This window comes from Poromitra crassiceps, assembly GCF_964638095.1.
Source record: "Poromitra crassiceps genome assembly, chromosome: 4".
NCBI lineage: Eukaryota > Metazoa > Chordata > Actinopteri > Beryciformes > Melamphaidae > Poromitra > Poromitra crassiceps.
In genome coordinates this window covers 26,482,653-26,505,078 of record NC_139626.1, presented here as the reverse complement: position 1 = coordinate 26,505,078, position 22,426 = coordinate 26,482,653, and the positions used below count along the sequence as shown (strand labels likewise).

The following is a 22,426-nucleotide window of genomic DNA, read 5'->3' as shown; positions in this document are numbered from 1 at the left end:
GGTGGAGAGGCTGGCCCTTGCAGTGGAGATTCTCTTTGCATCTGGCTGTGGACATTATCATGGCGACGTCCACAGCTCCAACATTTTGGAGATAAACTCTTCAAAAGTATGTAAGATCATCGCTCCCCTCAACAAACTCCCTGAGGTTTAAAATCCCACCTGTAGCGACCCTCCAAATCTGTAACCTTTGATGTCAGCTCTGCATTCAGTTTGTCCAGCGCGGACAGGTTCCCCAGCAGACGGCATCCTCCAGGGCAGAGATGCGTGTGTCTCCTTCGGTCTGACGTGCAGCAAGGGAGTCGTTAACCCCAGCGACATCATCGATGCATTTAACCATGCTGTCAACTTTCTCCTGCAGTCTGGCCTTGTGTTTGCTGACCCTCTACTTCAGTCTTTCACTTCCAGTTGCCCAGGCTGCTGAATTAGGCTCTTAAATACCACAGCGCTGTGGTAGAAAGACCTGATTTATACCAGCCTGGGGTGGAAGAAGAGCCATCCCAACAACAGCCGTATGTCCTGCTGACCAGTCTATAGAAGGTATGCACTGACGTCACTTTCCCACCGGAGTGGCAAAACATTCAGCAGGTTCCTCCCTGTTGTTTGGTGCAGCAGGTGTCATTTATCAAGGCTGATTACTAGGGGTGTCACGATACACTCAGTTCACGATACGATACGTATCACGATACTGGGTTCACGATAACGATACGATACGATACGATTTTAACAATATTTTTTTAAACTTGAATAATGACAATATATGACTGGAAAAGTAGTATTTTATTTGAAATGCACAAATACAAAACATGCTGTTGTGGGAAATTGTTATTACAATAACAACTAGAAAAAACATGAGATTGGAGATAAGGCTTATCTTGAAATAGAATGAGTTACTGTACACCGTCACTTAGATTTACTTTGAACTAAAAGGTTTCTCAGCAGTATAAATTCTCATTATGCATCTTCAGTTTTTCTTCAAACTCAAACAACAAGACTTTTCTTAATCTATTTTTTATGCATCTTCAGTTTTTCCTGTCAAGTACCGTAAACAGTTTTGCCAGAAACTCAATTGAATGGTTTCTCTCCTGTATAACTTCTCATGTGTCTCTTCAGAGACTTGTTCAACTGAACTACTTTCCACACATTGAACTTCAACAAACAAAGACGTTTCTTAGTCTATTTTTTGGAAGAATTTTTTTTTTTTTTTTTTTGGCGATATGAGATTTCATCTCAACGATACATATCGTGACGTTTTACTATCGCGAAATTTCGTGGGACGATATATTGTGACACCCCTACTGATTACTGCATCAAGCTCAATTGGTTGAGGCGATGTCTCGTCATAGACGCTGGGTTAGCTGGCTCAGCCTGGCTGGGGTAAATCCCCCGTTCTATCCATTCAGCAAAGTTACAATTTAGCTGATAGCCCAGCCCAGGCAGACACGATCGGGGATTTAACCACCGCAGTAAACGCACATCTGAACAGACGTCTTGTGTTCTGCTCTAGAATCCCCAAACCTGTAGTTTAGAGCCACAGCACCTTCCTTTGGTGAGTCAGCCCATTGAGATATATCGGCGGTTTTACCCCACTTGCACACCAGCCGTATAACATTTTGTGGGCGTTCCCACTAGGGATGTAACGATAACCGGTTCTAATGATAACCGTGATAAAATTCCTTATGATAACCGTACCGTTTCAAATTTTCATTATCATTAAAACACATTACAGTGCTTTGAAAAACATTGTAAATACTGTCCATCATCAACCAAAGTTGGCAACAGTTTTCAATATAAAACGTTGTAAAATGATTTCAGTCAGTCTCTCAGTACTTTTTGAACATTGTCAGCAATCTTTTACGAATACCGTGATAATACGATAACCGTGATAATTTTGGTCATGATAATCGTGATGTGAAATTTTCATACCGTTACATCTCTAGTTCCCACACATGCCGACTGTCTCTATGCTGCCACTCAGTCTTGCTGCCACTCAGTGGGCATGACCACGCAGTGACTTCTGCCTCTGTGACGTCACGTACATACCCTCTGTAGCTGCATTCACATGATAACCATCTTCTCTTCTCTCCCTACGAGGTAGAGCGGAGAAAGTTCAGCGGTAAGGAGGTCAAAGTTTAACTCATTGAGTGCCAGCCACTTTTGGAGAACGGACGCTCCCAGTGCCAGAGTTTCAGAGCGTTTTCAGTGATTTCTCGAGGCCCACAGAATATTGTGTGATATTACTATGTAAACACCGAACACGCACAAAGAACGATGAGACTCTCTTCTATCATCTGCAAAAAAAAGTTTATTGATATCATTTTCCGTTCTTTAGTTATCAGCCGGAGAAGATAGGTTGATTTTAGCAAAAACACACGTTTCAATTTAGAAGCTGAGATATTCCGCCTTTTGTGAAATGAAGCATTTCAAGCACATCATTGACTCTGAAGCTAATATTTTCTGATGTAATGACACCTCAAAAATAATTTCCTTCAATAAAACAGTGAAAACAAAGGAATTTTGTTTGGCCAAATAATATCTTTTAGCTGCAACCAGCAGCGCTGGCCCCTGCGTGCGCAGACCCTACATCTTCTTGCTGGTCTTGATTTACTGCTGGTGGGCATCAGATATTCTAGCTTGTTTGCCTGTCTCTCTGTCTATCGAGCCTGCTGCTGTCTGGGTCTGTGTTTACTGTCAATGGTTGTATACTGCCCTGCGTGCCCCACCCCCCTCCTCCTCCTCCGTGGGAGTGTCTCTGGGGCTCTGCTGCTTGCTCTGCGTTTGCTCTGTCTGCACTGAAAAGTGCGCTGCATCCCCCCACTTTTTCACAGCGTGTCGCCGGCTCCCAGCTGAGAATAATGTAACTTTTCAGAAAGACGCTGGTGTCGGCAACTAAATCATATGGAGGGGCTATCGCAGCGGAGACGGAGGGGCTCAATTGTGGCAGCAGATTGACTGCTGTTCACAGGCACAGCTAATGTTATGCTTCATGCATATCGATGCGATTTCCGTTTCCTCATGACTTCTTCTCTCTTTTTTCCTCGCCTTTCTCTAATCTGGAGAGCACTGTCGCCACCTAATGGGTCCCTAAAATAGCTTTTACACATTCAACATGCACCATACTTTCACAGGAGATGGATCTGGCTTTGACCCACGTCCCACCGTCAAAAAACGCAATTGACGACTTTAGTCGTCATTGCACTCAACGTTACTATCCGAATTGACGACTAAAGTCGTCATTGGCACTCAATGAGTTAAACAATTTGAACTTTGAGCGGAAGGGTAGCGTATAGTTGGGAAGCACCAATCTTCCCGTAACACAGTGGCACACATGCACAGTAGGCATGGGTCGATTTCCGGTTTTACCGGTTCGGTTCGGTGTACGAGCCCAAACATAAAAACAGTGTGTTGTTACAGTTAAATGGTTCTGCTTATTTTTATTCAGTGTTAGTGCTGGTTGGCATACCAGCTTAGAGATGCATTATCGCCACCAACTGCAGTCGCATTACAGTCATTTATGGGCTACACTAAAAAAAAATATATATATATATATATCTTTTAATATATATATATATATATATATATATATATATATATATATATATTGTAAAATTCGATATACCGGTTTGATACGTTTTTTGGGGGAATATCGAACCGGTTTCAAACCGACCCATGCCTAATGCACAGTGGGCGCAGAGCTGTCTTAGCATTAAGAGATTAAAAGCATTAGGGCTCAAATGTGAATCTTTTTCCAATCATTTGTTATGTAGCTCATCTTGCATGCCAATTAAAAACAGCAGGCACAAGCTTTCATTAACACATTCAGTGCCACAGCGCTTCAGTAAAATTGTCTGGAGCCTGTGCCAGATTCACTTCCATTCAGTTGAAAACAGCTATAGAATTTTTTCTATTATGGCTATATTAACAGGGCTGGACTTTAATGAAAGATTGAACACTCCTGCTTCTTCCAAAGAAGAAATTTTGTTTCTAGACAGTTCCATTATGAAATTACAGCCTCTCAAAAAAGTGCACTTTCAAGGGTTTTCTGTCGTTTTTTTTTTCTTTCCAAGATATAGCCCCTTTTATGAATACCTTTTGCACTCTAATTTCGAGCACATTCACTGACTCTGGCTGGTGTTTTCTGATGTGGTGGCGTGTGGTGTGGTTTCTGTGCAGCCACACACCCCTCTTCCCCCCCCCCCCCCCCCCTCTCCACCTCTGAGCTGCGGGCTCCTCCCACACGCACAGAGTTTGCTTTCTCGACTCGTTTTTGCCCCGGACAGATCCCAGCTTTGCTGCGCGCATCATTTCCTTGATGGGCATCAAGGAAATGATGCGCGCTGGCAAACGCGACTGAACGAAAAGGCTTGGCCCGTTCGGCTTCGGATCGTGTGGAGATAGATAGAAGCATAAGAGCTCAGTTGTGAGCGCGGATGCAGCCGAGCCCACTCTCGCTGTAGACGGAGCAATATATACGGCTCTAGCAGAAAGCATGCATCGGTTTCCACGGCTTTCTCCGCTGTCTCCTGTACAAAGTAAAGGATCTGAGGTGGGTGGAGCAGCTCCTGTGACGATGTTTAAGGTGGCGCCGTGTGATCCCTTGAAGGGATTCATGCTCACTGGCTGGGTACGACCTTAAACAGCAGAATTATGGAATAATATGAATTATGATTTTAGGACGTCCACAGACGTCCTTGGCACTGAACGTTACTTTTTTTTAGGACGTGCACAGACGTCCTTGGCACTGAATGTGTTAACAAAATAGAGACAAAAAAAAATTGCTTTTGTGAATGTTTCATGATTTTTTCTTGTTTCATGAACTCTTTTGGTGGCTCTGCAGAGTTTAACTTGGCTCTATACAGTGGCAGAACTTTTCCATCGTCTGTCCTGCTGGTAAAAAGGCAAAAAGAAAAGTGGATGTAAAAAGGCATGACCAGCAAAGATGGGGGCAGAGAAGAAGGTCTCTCCTATGTCCGTACTCACCGCAGCATTTGAGCACAATTAGCCCTTTACTGTCAACATAGAAACAATAGGCACAAAGATATAAGGGCTCTTATTTCATTTGGGACTTTTTGGCCAGCTCTACCCTGTTTGGCGCTGCAGTGGAGACAACCGAGCCAATCCCATCAGCTCAAATGACACGCATGGAGAGGATAACTGGCAACCAGGCTTATGGAGAGAGGATGTGCCTTCGCATGTGATGTACAACACCATCGCAAACCCTTCAATCACAGGCCCCAAATGCCTCAATTTCTCTCCCTTAGCTTGTCATCGACAAATCAATACAGTGAGAGAGGATATTAATGCAGGAAAATATCGTGTAATCAACTTAGCTCAGGGAAATTGTTTTTTATTGTGATTGTCTGATGTGCCGGATGGTTAGCAGTCAAAACCACTTTTCTAAATCTTCAACTCAGTTAAATATGCACTTTAAGCCCCCCTCCAGCCAGTTTTCCTCCTACTGTAATCCTGGAAACAGTGGTAATCAGTTAACAGTATAACTGATTTCTGTTCATATTGGGGTATCAGAAGTCTGTGGCTGCCGTGCGTCATGGCGGCTCACCTGGTAGCACGCGTACGACGGAGGCTCGGTCCTTCGCGTGGCCAACGCGGGTTCGAATCCGACCCGAGGTCCTTTGCCGTCTGTCATCCCCTCTCTCTCTCCCCACCTTTGCTCTCTGCCTACTGTCCTATCAAAATAAAGGCAAAAATGCCCCAAAAATAATGTTCAGGAAAAAAAAAAAAAAGATGACTGTGGCCGCACTGGTATGAGTGAATGTGTGCGATGGTACAAATATGCTGGCATTGCTGGAAAAACAGCATGCTCATTGGTCAGCCAATCTTTCCTTGCTGTCTACCTGCATGGTCATTGGTCAGCCAACCTTCCCTTACTGTCTACCTGCATGCTCATTGGTCAGCCAACCTTCCCTTACTGTCTACTAGGCATGGGTCGATTTCCGGTTTTACCGGTTCGGTTCGGTGTACGAGCCCAAACCGGTTTGATCACGTGCGAACCGAAAAAACCTACTTTTTTTTTTTTTGCCAGTCCATTCTGATTGCACTATTGTTCGTATATTAGCCTCTTCTCAAGTTGCACTAGTAGGCAAAAGTCTTATTTTGTTTATTATGTTGATGTTTGAAGAAAAGTTAAGCTGAATAGTTATGAGAAATAAAAACAGTGTGTTGTTACAGTTAAAAGGTTCTGCTTATTTGTATTCAGTGTTCGTGCTGGTTGGCAGCATACCAGCTTAGAGGTGCATTATCGCCACCAACTGCAGCCGCTTTGATACGGTTTTTTGGGGAATATCGAACCGGTTTCAAAATGTTCAAACCGACCCATGCCTAGTGACAATACCAGCTTAGAGGTGTATTATCGCTATCAGGTGGACTGAAGTTGCACTACAGACAGTTATGGGCCACACTCGGGAGCCCTGCTTAATTTTTTTTTTTTTTTTTTTTTTTTTTTTAACACGTTCACTGCCAATGACGTGTTAACACTTTCAGTGCCACGGCCCTTGGGCAAAAGGTTGCTTGCTGTGCCACATAGGCCGCAATGCATTTTAAAACAGTCATATAATTTTTTTAATAATTACTATGTAAACACTGAACACGCACAAATAACGATGAGACTCTCTTCTATCACCTGCAAAAAAAAGTTTATTGATCCCATTTTCCGTTCTTTAGTTATGAGCCGGAGAAGATAGCTTGATTGAACGAAAAACATACCTTTTTTTCTACGAGCTGAGATAACGAGCCTTTTGTGAAATTAAACATTTCAAGCACATCTCTGACTCTGAAGCTAATTTTCTGATGTCTGGGTCTGTCTGGGTGAAGTGTATGCTGCTCTGCTGCTCTCCGTGCTCCCCCCCCCCCCCCCCTCAACTGCACACGCCTCCTGGGTGTGTCTTATGTGTCTGGTGGCTCTCAGTCTCTGCTGAGTTTGCTGCGCACACACAGTGAATGGTGCGCGACATTCAGCTTTTTGGTTCCGCGTGTGTTTGTCACGGGCTGGCATGCTTCCAGTTCGGAATAATAATGCTGATTATGTGAATGTGCTGTTGCAGCGTACATGGAAGTGCTCAGTTGTGACAGCGGATGCTGCTGCTGGGGGCACAGCTGGCGTTGTGCTCGTTTATGGAGGCACGTCGATGCATACGGATGGATGCGATGCGATTTCCTCATTTTCCCCAGTGACTATTTCTGTGTCTTTGGCTCCTTTTTCTCTGATCAGGAGAGTGCTGTCGCCACCTAATGGGTTTGTAAAATAGGTTATCGACCTCCAATAGCTACAATATTGTTAGAGGCGACGTAAGAAGCTTAGATCGACACCCCCCCGTCAAAAAAACAATTTGGAGTTATGACGCCATTTGGCGTCGCTGGCACTGTACGGTAAATTTCTAATGACGCCATATGGCGTCGCTGGCACTGAACGTGTTAATACGTCAAAAAAAATCCAACGGTTGACTGCCAATGACGTGTTAATACGTCAAAAAAAAGATTTATTTTTTTTTGACCGTGGGATGTGCATCTAACCCTTTTACATCTCTTATATAAATATTGGAGCCACCGAACGTGTACAACCCATTCCACCGACCCACTAAGTGGCGACAGTGCTCTCCCAGACTAGAAAAAGCAGAGCCAAAACTGCAGGGGAACGCGCGATGAAACCATTCTCATACTGTAGAATGGATTGGCGAAAACGCTTTCGCTTTCGCGCTGATTGCTGGCGGTGAGGGATTGCAAATTTGCATAATAGATTACGGGTGGAACACACTTTGAAACACGCAGCATAAATAAGACCAGAATCGCAAAAGCTTCATCAAAGCTCTCAACCGAAACTCCAAGAAACGAGCGAGCCCATCCAGACTTGCCCAGCGGCCGCCAGCAGACAGGAGCAGCAGCAAAGCAGTGAGCCTGGTGACGCGAGGTTACAGCAGCAACAGAAACGAGCTTGTGACACGCCCGCTGCAGCCAAGAAGAACACACACGGAGGGAGGAGTTTGAAGGAGAGGGGTGTTTCCTGCTGTTATGGAGGAAATTACTGTTCAAAACTATTGTTTAGATGTCTGACGTCTTACTGATGCCAAAAATGAATGGTTAAAGTGACTGTTCTATCGAATTTCACAAAAAGCTATTTATCTCAGCTTAAATTTTCAGACGCTGAAACCATGCTGTATTCAAGTGCTAATGCCTACATAACTACTAACTCTACAAACTAACTCTTTTAGACAGAGAAAGCACACATTCTATTAGTTCTTTTTAGATATTTTGTGTTCACAAAATCTTAGCAGAAAAGAATCCTCAGGTCTTGAAAGATGAGCCAGAATCCTCAAAAAACCCCTCTGGCAGAAGCTACCTACAGTAAAAAAAAAACAGCTGGCAGTGAATGTGTTAATTACAAAAAAAATCGGTATACCGGTTCGATCCGGTTTAGACGGCAATATCGAACCGGTTTTAAAATTTTCAAACCGACCCAGCCCTACTGTCTACCATCGCTACCAGGAGTGATGTGAGATATCCCCGACTTCGAGCAAGGACAGGGAGTAATGGCCCAGTTAGGTTTGACACTGCTATATTTTATTCATAACCATATGACACTTGTGCCGTTGCATTAGCAGCCTTCTGTCTCTGATTTTGATCAACACAGAGTCCATTCAGATTTGATTATTGCACAACTATTTGCTGTTGCATCACGCTTCCTGGATGGTGTTTACGCCACAAAATCAAACTACAAAGCATCGGCGAAGCAAACGCAAAGTTAGGGCTGGGCAATACGCCAAATACCTATATATATATATATATATATATATATATTATATTGATATGAGACTAGATATCGTCTTAGATTTTGGATATCGTGATAAAGTGTTGCCTTTACCTGGTTTTAACACTAGAACTCCCAAGGCAGTCATTTTGACTGCTTTCAAATTTTGCAATGCAATAACTTTGTTGACATAAAACCCATGTAACTAACTATAGGACCCTGACTTTTCCTAAATGTGTGTATATTTAAGCAATATATCACGAGAGCAAGTGTGTTGTGGTGAATATATCCTGCTGATAAACTGTTATCCCACGAGGCCGCAGGCCGAGTGGGATAACAGTTTATCAGCAGGATATATTCCACAACACACGCTGCTCGAGTGCTATATTGCTTTTATAAAACGGTTTCCAAGTATGATAATATAATAATAATAATAATACTATAAGTCCGACTCCGACTGGCATGTCATTCTGATAGAGTCAGTTGAAACACTACTGTAAGGCGGGACCGCAAGAACATGCGGGTGATTTGATTGGATCGTTCTGGAGACTGAAGTTGACATTGGCCAATCCTGGCGCTTTCTGAGTAGCTGAGATTTTTCTGGAAACCCCGACAGGCAGCTCGAGCCGCAGCGCTGCATTCTCAGCGCTTGTTGAGAAGCTGAATGCTCTCTGCAAAGCTGACACCAACTAACGTTACGGGGTTAAATGCGGAGTTAAATGCGGGGTTAACAGCCTTTCTTTTGCAAAGAAGACATTAGCCCGCATCTATTCTTGTACAAAACATCATTTTCTGCGAAGTATTAGTAAAGTTATAAGCGAAGATCGATTCACAAGGATCTGACAGCTGTCTCCGCCATTTGTTTTTTTTTAAACCAAAGGCTTTTAGTAAGAGAGTTGCCATGGCAACCAATAACCGAGTCCAATAACCCATGGCCATGGGTTATTGGACTCGGTTATTGGATTTATACAATGGCTGTGAACCAATCAGATTGCTTGATTTGAGAGAGCCGTTTTATAATATATTTTAACATTGTTATTCTATCAAAATTACAAAACACAAAAGAGTTCTGAGTATTTCTACCTAGAACTCCCATGATTTGATGATTTGTTTGACTTCTATGGACCTTTTATAAAACATCAGCTCCCATGTCCCTACCAACAATCCAGTACAGGGCTTTCTTGCCACAGGGCCAAAACCAATATGGCCGCTGGCGCCAAATTGAAAAATTAACTTTTGAACCAGAGCACCTAGAATCATGAATGAAGACACTTTTCCATGTAATTTGACCACAAGGATCAGTTTGAGTTTGATCATATGACATCATTTTGACCCAGAAATTCAAGATGGCCACTAACACCGGCCACTAGCACCTAGAACAGGGGTATTCAACTGGCGCGGATGAGTTCTTAAAAAACAAGAAAAACAAACAAAAAAACAATTAAACCTCATTTACTTATGACACCCAACTGGTTGTTTTTCAGATGTGATGGAGATGCTGTGATGTAGCCACAAGAAAGGTGCAATATTCATGTTCTTCAGGAGATGGCGCTGTGGTGTAGCTAATCAAGAAAGATGCATTATAAATGGTTTTTCAGGAGATGTGTGCTGCAGCTAGCTAGGTTCTAAACAAGAAAGAATGTTTACAGTTGTTTTCCTTTCCTGATACACTATAAATGTTTACGTAGCTAAGAGATGTCAGAATTGATGATATTTCAAATGGCTCAAATGTGTTTACTTTTGGGGCTTTAACACAGCTTTTGTTGAACAGAAATTAAGGACTTTTAAATGAAAATTAAAGTCCCTCGAAACCAAAATCCACAAAAACCTTCTAACTATTAAATTTAGGGTCTTATGTGAGTAATTGTGTGCCTCAGAAAAGAGAGATAATTACTTTCAACCCTAACCCCAAAAATCGACACTTTTCTACAAGGTCTGGATTTCCATTTCCTCATTGAAGAGAGCGGAGCCCGTGGTGCTAAAATGCATGATCTTATCACGTCATAAGATTTAATCGAATCACACACACGCATGCACGCACGCGCGCACACACACACTGACATACACACAGTAGCGCTGTGCACTCGCCGCGCAGCCGCGCAACGCGCGAACACACACACACACACACACACACACACACACACACACACACACACACACACACACACACACACACTCCATCTCTCTTTCCTTCTCTCTCTCTCTCTCCTTCTCTCTCTCTCTCTCACGGAGAGAGAGGTCTCCTCCGAGCAGTCTCCTCCGAGAGAGAGAGAGGAAAAGACCTGCTGCAGACGGGACACGCCCACACAGTCTGCGGGAGAAAATACACTCTAAAATATAATTGATTCTCATGACTTTTACAAACAAACAGTAGGCAGGTGGCACACAGCAGGTACAAACAGCAGGCAGGCGGCACACAGCAGGTACAAACAGCAGCCAGGCGGCACACAGCAGGTACAAACAGCAGCCAGGCGGCACACAGCAGGTACAAACAGCAGGCAGGCGGCACACAGCAGGTACAAACAGCAGGCAGGCGACACACAGCAGGTACAAACAGCAGGCAGGTGACACACAGCAGGTACAAACAGCAGCCAGGCGGCACACAGCAGGTACAAACAGCAGCCAGGCGGCACACAGCAGGTACAAACAGCAGCCAGGCGGCACACAGCAGGTACAAACAGCAGGCAGGCGGCACACAGCAGGTACAAACAGCAGCCAGGCGGCACACAGCAGGTACAAACAGCAGGCAGGTGACACACAGCAGGTACAAACAGCAGCCAGGCGGCACACAGCAGGTACAAACAGCAGGCAGGTGACACACAGCAGGTACAAACAGCAGGCAGGCAGCACACAGCAGGTACAAACAGCAGGCAGGTGGCACACAGCAGGCGGCACATAGCAGGTAGCACACAGCAGGTACAAACAGCAGACAGGCGGCACACAGTAGGTGGCACACAGCAGGCGGCACATAGCAGGTAGCACACAGCAGGTACAAACAGCAGGCAGGCGACACACAGCAGGTGGCACACAGCAGGCGGCACATAGCAGGTAGCACACAGCAGGTACAAACAGCAGACAGGCGGCACACAGTAGGCGGCACACAGCAGGTGGCACACAGCAGGTGGCACACAGCAGGCAGTTGACACACAGCAGGTGGCACACAGCAGGTAGCACACAGCAGGTGGCACACAGCAGGTACAAACAGCAGACAGGCGGCACACAGTAGGCGGCACACAGCAGGTACAAACAGCAGGCAGGCGGCACACAGCAGGCGGCACACAGCAGGTACAAACAGCAGGCAGGCGGCACACAGCAGGCGGCACACAGCAGGTACAAACAGCAGGCAGGCGGCACACAGCAGGTGGCACACAGCAGGTACAAACAGCAGGCAGGCGGCACACAGCAGGTGGCACACAGCAGGTACAAACAGCAGGCAGGCGGCACACAGCAGGCGGCACACAGCAGGTACAAACAGCAGGCAGGTGGCACACAGCAGGTACAAACAGCAGGCAGGTGGCACACAGCAGGTGGCACACAGCAGGTACAAACAGCAGGCAGGCGGCACACAGCAGGTACAAACAGCAGGTACAAACAGGAGGCAGGCAGCACACAGCAGCCAGGCAGCACACAGCAGGCGGCACACAGCAGCCATGCAGGAAAGAGAACCTCTAAGACAGAGGTTCTCAAATGTTTTTCAGCCAAGGACCCCTTACAAGATAAAATAAAAATAATAAATATACCGGGGACCCCCTCATTCTGATCTGTGATTTTGGGCTAAGCTTAATTGTTTCCACGGTAACGTGCTTGATTTTTAATTTGATAGGTTTGTTATTAGAATGTAATCCATGAACCATTTTAGATTTAAAGCATAAACTATTTTCGTTGAACTATGAAGATTTTGCAAAAAATAATTAAAATATATATATATATTTTTTTTTTATTACATTACATTTACATTATGTCATTTAGCAGACGCTTTTGTTTTGTCCAAAGCGACTTACAATATCACAATTTGTCAACAGTACAGAAAACCACTATGCAACACAATCAATGACAGCCAAGATATTTTGATAGACTAGCACCATGTAGGAAGTAGTTTGAGAAGGAATAAGTAACATGTAGCATTTTTTTTTTAACTGAAAACTTTTCGCGGACCCCCTGGCAAAGTGCCACGGACCCCTGGGGGTCCGCGGACCCCCATTTGAGAACCACTGCTCTAGGAAACAAAACCATAACACAAGGCCATGCAGCGCTCGCCCACGCACACAGCTCTGTTACTATGGCAATGGAGAAACACTTAAGTGCACGCTCTCTCTCTCTCAAACACACACACACACACACATGCACACACACACACACACACACACACACACACACACACACACACACACACACACACACACACACACACACACACAACACACACACACACACACACACACACACACACACACACACACACACAAACTACTATCTAATCTTGCTGAACTTTAGCATAAAGAAAGGGAGGTCCAGCTAAAATAGCGGAGATTCTATAAATACTGATTGTTTCAGTAAAATGTTATCAGATGGGGGTTTGTTTGGAAAAGGTCTGCTGTGGTGAGTTTGAAAGGAGTGGGGGGGATTCCACTACAGTAATGATGGAGTGTGTGTTGGGAAGGAGCATTTTCCCTACTTCAATTTTCTCATTGGCAGCAAAGACACAGTAACCAGCAAAGATCTGGTTACTGGTGGTTACAGTATCTTTGCAGGTTACAGCGTCTTTGCTGGTGAAATGATTGATTCTTTCCCCATAAGAAGCAAAATGCTGTCACACATTTTGTTCGTCCCAGATTTTGCTGTAACACTGGGGGGAAGAAGAGTGGTGCGGCATCGCTCTCCTCACGTCTGACTCCGTCACTCCAGGATAGCAGAGCCAAATTACTATTGAAGATAAGCTTCCACACCTGTCACATTCAAGACCAAACAGATCTGTACAAAACCATGTACTGTAGGAGGCTCTGCTAACTGTTACAGCATGTAGGAGGCTCTGCTAACTGTTACAGCATGTAGGAGGCTCTGCTAACTGTTACAGCATGTAGGAGGCTCTGCTAACTGTTACAGCATCTAAGAGGCTCTGCTAACTGTTACAGCATGTAGGAGGCCCTGCTAACTGTTACAGCATCTAAGAGGCTCTGCTAACTGTTACAGCATGTAGGAGGCTCTGCTAACTGTTACAGCATCTAAGAGGCTCTGCTAACTGTTACAGCATGTAGGAGGCCCTGCTAACTGTTACAGCATCTAAGAGGCTCTGCTATCTGTTACAGCATGTAGGAGGCTCTGCTAACTGTTACAGCATCTAAGAGGCTCTGCTAACTGTTACAGCATGTAGGAGCCTCTGCCAACTGTTACAGCATCTAAGAGGCTCTGCTAACTGTTACAGCATGTAGGAGGCTCTGCTAACTGTTACAGCATGTATGAGGCTCTGCTAACTGTTACAGCATGTATGAGGCTCTGCTAACTGTTACAGCATGTAGGAGGCTCTGCTAACTGTTACAGCATCTAAGAGGCTCTGCTAACTGTTACAGCATGTAGGAGGTTCTGCTAACTGTTACAGCATGTAGGAGGCTCTGCTAACTGTTACATCATGTAGGAGGCTCTGCTAACTGTTACAGCATCTAAGAGGCTCTGCTAACTGTTACAGCATCTAAGAGGCTCTGCTAACTGTTACAGCATGTAGGAGGCTCTGCTAACTGTTACAGCATCAAAGAGGGTCTGCTAACTGTTACAGCATGTGGGAGGCTCTGCTAACTGTTACAGCATGTACGAGGCTATGCTAACTGTTACAGCATGTAGGAGGCCCTGCTAACTGTTACAGCATCACAGAGGCTCTGCTAACTGTTACAGCATGTAGGAGGCCCTGCTAACTGTTACAGCATCTAAGAGGCTCTGCTATCTGTTACAGCATGTAGGAGACTATGCTAACTGTTACAGCATGTATGAGGCTCTGCTAACTGTTACAGCATGTATGAGGCTCTGCTAACTGTTACAGCATGTAGGAGGCTCTGCTAACTGTTACAGCATGTAGGAGGCTCTGCTAACTGTTACAGCATGTAGGAGGCTCTGCTAACTGTTACAGCATGTAGGAGGCTCTGCTATCTGTTACAGCATAGCCATTTTCACACATGCACTTTATACCGGGAAATGACCAGAAAGCGGAAACGAACCAAACGAAGCCAGTCTGTAAAAAGTGCTTCAACACGACGCAGGTGAACGGATAAACATCGAACCAGCCAGGCTATTTCTCTCAGACAGGGATCCCAACTTCTTCAAAGATTTCAGTTCAAAGACTGGTTAGCGAATGTGAAGGATACAACATACATGCCCTCTTAAGTCAAACGAGTGTGATTTATTGTGTGACAAGCAAACTTATTTCACCATCGGAGTTTTGCCGACCCCCAAAATAAGGACGATTCCCCATCCAAGTGCACACGTCACTCCCCACCCGCTCTGCAGTGCCCCCCCCCCCCCCCGACCCCCGTCAAATACAGGTACTTTCGCTGCTGTTTTTCCACATGTGATCCTTCAGGTGTGAAGGGAAATTCCGGGAAATAGCCAGTCTTGATTTACAGGTAATTTCCCTGTCTGTATGTGTGAAAACAGCTCATGTAGGAGGCTCTGCTAACTGTTACAGCATCTAAGAGGCTCTGCTAACTGTTACAGCATCTAAGTCCAAAATCATGACAAGAAGGCGGAGCTGCTCTCATTCGGTTTGTTTACTTTCCACCCTTTCACATTAGCGTGTTAACCATCTAATTCCATCTAAAAAGAGACGGAGGGGAAAGGCGGAGCGACTTCCCCGGGCTCGTGCCTGGCTGGAGCTCCCCAGCTTATTTTAGATCTCCTTCTGCGGCCGCAACCAGACCGCTGCGACCACGATCCGAGACACGCAACCACGAGACACGCAACCACGAGACACGCAACCACGAGACACGCAACCACGAGACACGCAACCACGTGAGCCGCTTTGATGCCACTGTTAAAAAGTCCTGGTGGTGATTGAGGCGACGACAATAATGTGAGGAGTACAGGTTGAAACGGTTGTCGATGTCGAGGCCTTCTCTGAGTGTGACTGTGGAGCGCTGCGAGGCCTCCTCTGAGTGTGACTGTGGAGCGCGGTGAGGCCTCCTCTGAGTGTGACTGTGGAGCGTGGTGAGGCCTCCTCTGAGTGTGACTGTGGAGCGTGGTGAGGCCTCCTCTGAGTGTGACTGTGGAGCGTGGCGAGGCCTTCTCTGAGTGTGACTGTGGAGCGTGGTGAGGCCTCCTCTGAGTGTGACTGTGGAGCGTGGCGAGGCCTTCTCTGAGTGTGACTGTGGAGCGCGGTGAGGCCTCCTCTGAGTGTGACTGTGGAGCGTGGTGAGGCCTCCTCTGAGTGTGACTGTGGAGCGCGGTGAGGCCTTCTCTGAGTGTGACTGTGGAGCGCGGTGAGGCCTCCTCTGAGTGTGACTGTGGAGCGCTGCGACGCCTCCTCTGAGTGTGACTGTGGAGCGTGGTGAGGCCTCCTCTGAGTGTGACTGTGGAGCGCTGCGACGCCTCCTCTGAGTGTGACTGTGGAGCGCAGCGTCAGTGAAACATGCCCTTTTTGTAACCTTCATCACACCACGAAATGAAAGGCGACGCCAAGACAAGATATTGGTGTCATCAGTCAAGCTTTACTGTGAGTTCACTTAGGGAGAGCAAAAGCAGGCGTTGCTGTGTCTACGGGAGAGAAGATGGCATTAAGCTGTCTCAGTGCCAGCGCACGCGTGTGTGTGTGTGTGTGTGTGTGCGGGTGTGTGTGTGTGTGTGTGTGTGTGTGTGTGTGTGTGTGTGTGAGTGTGTGTGTGTGTGCGCGCGCGAGCTTTGGGGAGAGACAGAGTGGTAATTGTGTTGACACAAGGCATGGTGAAGAAGGACTACCAGTGCTTGGGCGCCTGGTGTACTCTGTCTCCTTCTGGTACCAGAGCTGCCATAGGGAGACACTGTATCCCAGACAGATGGAACTGCTCAACTGCTCAAGTATCATATTAGGCTAAATTAGTGATACTATGTAACAATTTCAAGACTAAATATTTTCAATCTGAGTTACAGTAAGTGCTTTTGGGATGAAGAAGTTATCCATGAGACTTCCTGGTTTTGCCCGTCGATGGTTTTGCCCCATAAGAGCCCATGTGGTACCGTTGGGTATGTGGAAAAATCCTCTTAGCGTATGGAAGTGACAAACCAAAACTGGAAATTGCATGTTTTATGAGACAAAAAAAAACATGAGAAAGCATGACATATTTTGCCTATTGTCCCTTTGGTATAAATCATCTCGGCCAAAATTGCGAATCGGGGATGCAAAATAGTCAAGAGCGTCCCATCCCTCTAATTGAGACCCGAAAGTTTCATCCCATTTCCCCCCAAATTAGATGCTCCTAAGCCTAAGCAGTCACATCACATGATTTCTGGGCATTGAGGTTTTTCGAGCAGTTACCCCTCGCTGCCATTTGGAGCCACCAACATACCAAGCTGCTGCAGCTTTAAACTGCTGTTTTTGTAGAACTTGAAATCTCTTCTACTCCTGAAATGTATGACATTACATTTGCTTCTGCTCTTACCGTTGCTTGCTGTGTTGACATAGTACCGCCGCCCTTGTGGAGACATGTAGCATCTCCATTGGGGAGGCAGGGGGTCTCGGAGGTCCTCAATGGGAAGTTGACTCAGAGATGCTGTCCTCTGTCAAAACAGAAAAAGCAATAAATATATCAATAAGTGGCAATAACCCCAAGCACAGTTCGTCTGCAACTTGAAGGTTAATATAAACACCCCCTTTAGCTCCTATAGTCAAACAGTTATTATTTCTCATAGGTCTGTCAGAGCAGAATCGCTGGAGATATAACTGCAGATGACACAAAACCACTAAAGATCAGGCAAGAGACAAGAGACACAGATGAAATGCACAAGACCCAGCCTGAGTTCAATGAGGTTCTCATTTCCTGAAGTATTTCACAACCAGCAAGCAATGACATCATAGCGGAGAGGGCTGACTGAGTTGCACTGCCACACAAAGAACAACAAACTGGCGTGGGGCTTGCAGTTGGACCGAGACCCAGAGCTACAAAAGTCCTTCAGCGTTTGTGCACGGCTGGAGAACATAGGAGAGCATGTAGGCAAACTGCCACGGCTGGAGAACATAGGAGAGCATGTAGGCAAACTGCAGCACATCTGCCACTGATTAGCACGAAAACAACAGCAGGCCCAAGAACGTCCTAACACTTTGTGGACATGCTGTTGTGAGACTCTGGAAAGCCAGAATAAATTCCATATCAGTTACAGTTTTGCTGAGGTTAGTTTTAGGAACTGGAAGGGAATACAATCCAGTTACTGCAATGATTGAGAGGAGACCCACAGCGGCCAAAGCTCCTTAACTCACATCTACAGGATAGGGCTGAGCGATATGACCAAAATCTCATATCCCGATATAGGTCATTTCATATCCCGATACCGATATATATCACGATATAGCATATTTTCTGTAAATTCAATTTATAGTTTATATAAAATGACCACATGGCCATTTATTTATGTAGCAGTTAAACCAGTTAAAATGTTGTCAAACCTCACAAAGGATACATGCATTCAGAATACAGATAAGCATGGCTATTCTTTCCAACACAAATAATAATAATTAGTTGCAGGGCAGTAGAATGAAACACAAACTGAACCACACCACCAGTTCGATTTTCAAAGATTACATTAGAGCAAAACGTGTAGAATAAAGGTTATTTAGCCTATAGTTCAGTCCAGTTCTCTCAGTTCCTTTATAAAGGAACAAAAATGCTCCACTTCGGGATTTCCATGTTACCAGTTCAGTTCACTCTGTTGTATTTGTTTTATGTAGCATTTGCTATTGATGTGATTCTAATTTGGAATCATATCTAAAAGCGGCCACTAGGCGGCAGTATTTCTTTAGTCAACGTCAAAATACCTACATGTTCAGTAGAAGAAGAATAAAATGGTAGAAGAAGAACAACTTTAAGATTAGACGCTAAAAGCTAAAGCTAACGATAGACGTTTTGTTGTCGGCCCTCAAGGGATTTCCTTGGGATGATGAGAGGATGGGAGGAGATGTTTTGCCAGGTTTAACGTTAAATGGTAAATGGTAAATGGCCTGCATTTATATAGCGCTTTTATCCAAAGCGCTTTACAGCCAGTAGGTACATTCACCCATTCACACACCGATGGCGGCAGGTTACCACGCAGGGTGCTGGCACACCAACGGGAGCAATTTGGGGTTCAGTGTCTTGCCCAAGGACACTTCGACATGCAGACTGGAGGAGCCGGGAATTGAACCACCGACCTCTTTTATCCAAAGCGATTAGTGGACGACCCGCTCTACCTCCTGAGCTACAGCCGCCCCGTTAGGAGGACACACGTAAATATGGATCAAACGTGGACTTAACACAGCGCAAATGCCTGGGTAGGCTAGGCGGATGGAGTGGAGGTAACATCTCCCTGCTCTTTAGCCTACTCACCGGCTGATTTGTGCCACTTATAAAGGGACGCAAGGGGCTTGTTGACACAGAGTCTGGACGCGTCAGCGTCATCCAAATGACGGACAATATTGCCGTAAAGTGTGTGATTTGCAACACGATATAAACGATAGAGCATCATATGAGACGAAATACATTTTCTATCGTCCAGACGAAATATATCGTCATATCGCCCAGCCCTACTACAGGAGCATGTTACGTTTAACATGATGTGTTTCAACATAACTCACATCTACAGGAGCATGTTACCTTTAACATGATGTGTTTCAACATAACTCACATCTACAGGAGCATGTTACCTTTAACATGATGTGTTTCAACATAACTCACATCTACAGGAGCATGTTACCTTTAACATGATGTGTTTCAACATAACTCACATCTACAGGAGCATGTTACCTTTAACATGATGTGTTTCAACATAACACATCTACAGGAGCATGTTACCTTTAACATGATGTGTTTCAACATAACTCACATCTACAGGAGCATGTTACCTTTAACATGATGTGTTTCAACATAACACATCTACAGGAGCATGTTACCTTTAACATGATGTGTTTCAACATAACTCACATCTACAGGAGCATGTTACCTTTAACATGATGTGTTTCAACATAACACATCTACAGGAGCATGTTACCTTTAACATGATGTGTTTCAACATAACTCACATCTACAGGAGCATGTTACCTTTAACATGATGTGTTTCAACATAACACATCTACAGGAGCATGTTACCTTTAACATGATGTGTTTCAACATAACTCACATCTACAGGAGCATGTTACCTTTAACATGATGTGTTTCAACATAACACATCTACAGGAGCATGTTACCTTTAACATGATGTGTTTCAACATAACTCACATCTACAGGAGCATGTTACCTTTAACATGATGTGTTTCAACATAACACATCTACAGGAGCATGTTACCTTTAACATGATGTGTTTCAACATAACTCACATCTACAGGAGCATGTTACCTTTAACATGATGTGTTTCAACATAACACATCTACAGGAGCATGTTACCTTTAACATGATGTGTTTCAACATAACACATCTACAGGAGCATGTTACCTTTAACATGATGTGTTTCAACATAACTCACATCTACAGGAGCATGTTACCTTTAACATGATGTGTTTCAACATAACACATCTACAGGAGCATGTTACCTTTAACATGATGTGTTTCAACATAACACATCTACAGGAGCATGTTACCTTTAACATGATGTGTTTCAACATAACTCACATCTACAGGAGCATGTTACCTTTAACATGATGTGTTTCAACATAACTCACATCTACAGGAGCATGTTACCTTTAACATGATGTGTTTCAACATAACACATCTACAGGAGCATGTTACCTTTAACATGATGTGTTTCAACATAACTCACATCTACAGGAGCATGTTACCTTTAACATGATGTGTTTCAACATAACTCACATCTACAGGAGCATGTTACCTTTAACATGATGTGTTTCAACATAACACATCTACAGGAGCATGTTACCTTTAACATGATGTGTTTCAACATAACTCACATCTACAGGAGCATGTTACCTTTAACATGATGTGTTTCAACATAACACATCTACAGGAGCATGTTACCTTTAACATGATGTGTTTCAACATAACTCACATCTACAGGAGCATGTTACCTTTAACATGATGTGTTTCAACATAACACATCTACAGGAGCATGTTACCTTTAACATGATGTGTTTCAACATAACTCACATCTACAGGAGCATGTTACCTTTAACATGATGTGTTTCAACATAACACATCTACAGGAGCATGTTACCTTTAACATGATGTGTTTCAACATAACTCACATCTACAGGAGCATGTTACCTTTAACATGATGTGTTTCAACATAACACATCTACAGGAGCATGTTACCTTTAACATGATGTGTTTCAACATAACTCACATCTACAGGAGCATGTTACCTTTAACATGATGTGTTTCAACATAACACATCTACAGGAGCATGTTACCTTTAACATGATGTGTTTCAACATAACTCACATCTACAGGAGCATGTTACCTTTAACATGATGTGTTTCAACATAACACATCTACAGGAGCATGTTACCTTTAACATGATGTGTTTCAACATAACACATCTACAGGAGCATGTTACCTTTAACATGATGTGTTTCAACATAACTCACATCTACAGGAGCATGTTACCTTTAACATGATGTGTTTCAACATAACACATCTACAGGAGCATGTTACCTTTAACATGATGTGTTTCAACATAACACATCTACAGGAGCATGTTACCTTTAACATGATGTGTTTCAACATAACTCACATCTACAGGAGCATGTTACCTTTAACATGATGTGTTTCAACATAACACATCTACAGGAGCATGTTACCTTTAACATGATGTGTTTCAACATAACTCACATCTACAGGAGCATGTTACCTTTAACATGATGTGTTTCAACATAACACATCTACAGGAGCATGTTACCTTTAACATGATGTGTTTCAACATAACACATCTACAGGAGCATGTTACCTTTAACATGATGTGTTTCAACATAACTCACATCTACAGGAGCATGTTACCTTTAACATGATGTGTTTCAACATAACACATCTACAGGAGCATGTTACCTTTAACATGATGTGTTTCAACATAACACATCTACAGGAGCATGTTACCTTTAACATGATGTGTTTCAACATAACACACATCTACAGGAGCATGTTACCTTTAACATGATGTGTTTCAACATAACACATCTACAGGAGCATGTTACCTTTAACATGATGTGTTTCAACATAACACATCTACAGGAGCATGTTACCTTTAACATGATGTGTTTCAACATAACTCACATCTACAGGAGCATGTTACCTTTAACATGATGTGTTTCAACATAACACATCTACAGGAGCATGTTACCTTTAACATGATGTGTTTCAACATAACTCACATCTACAGGAGCATGTTACCTTTAACATGATGTGTTTCAACATAACTCACATCTACAGGAGCATGTTACCTTTAACATGATGTGTTTCAACATAACTCACATCTACAGGAGCATGTTACCTTTAACATGATGTGTTTCAACAT

At 44.2% G+C, this 22,426-nt stretch overlaps 1 protein-coding gene across 1 annotated transcript in view; it reads right to left on the bottom strand.

The window, feature by feature from the left end:
• LOC310775710 (WD repeat-containing protein 18-like) overlaps positions 1 to 22,426 on the bottom strand; it is a gene marked incomplete at its 5' end in the record, with an annotated part of 60,491 nt that overhangs the window by 11,961 nt on the left and 26,104 nt on the right. The window contains one exon of the mRNA XM_083635854.1: positions 17,377 to 17,494. Within this exon, the coding sequence (XP_083491980.1) occupies positions 17,377 to 17,494 (118 nt within the window). The remainder of the gene's footprint in view (positions 1 to 17,376; positions 17,495 to 22,426) is intronic.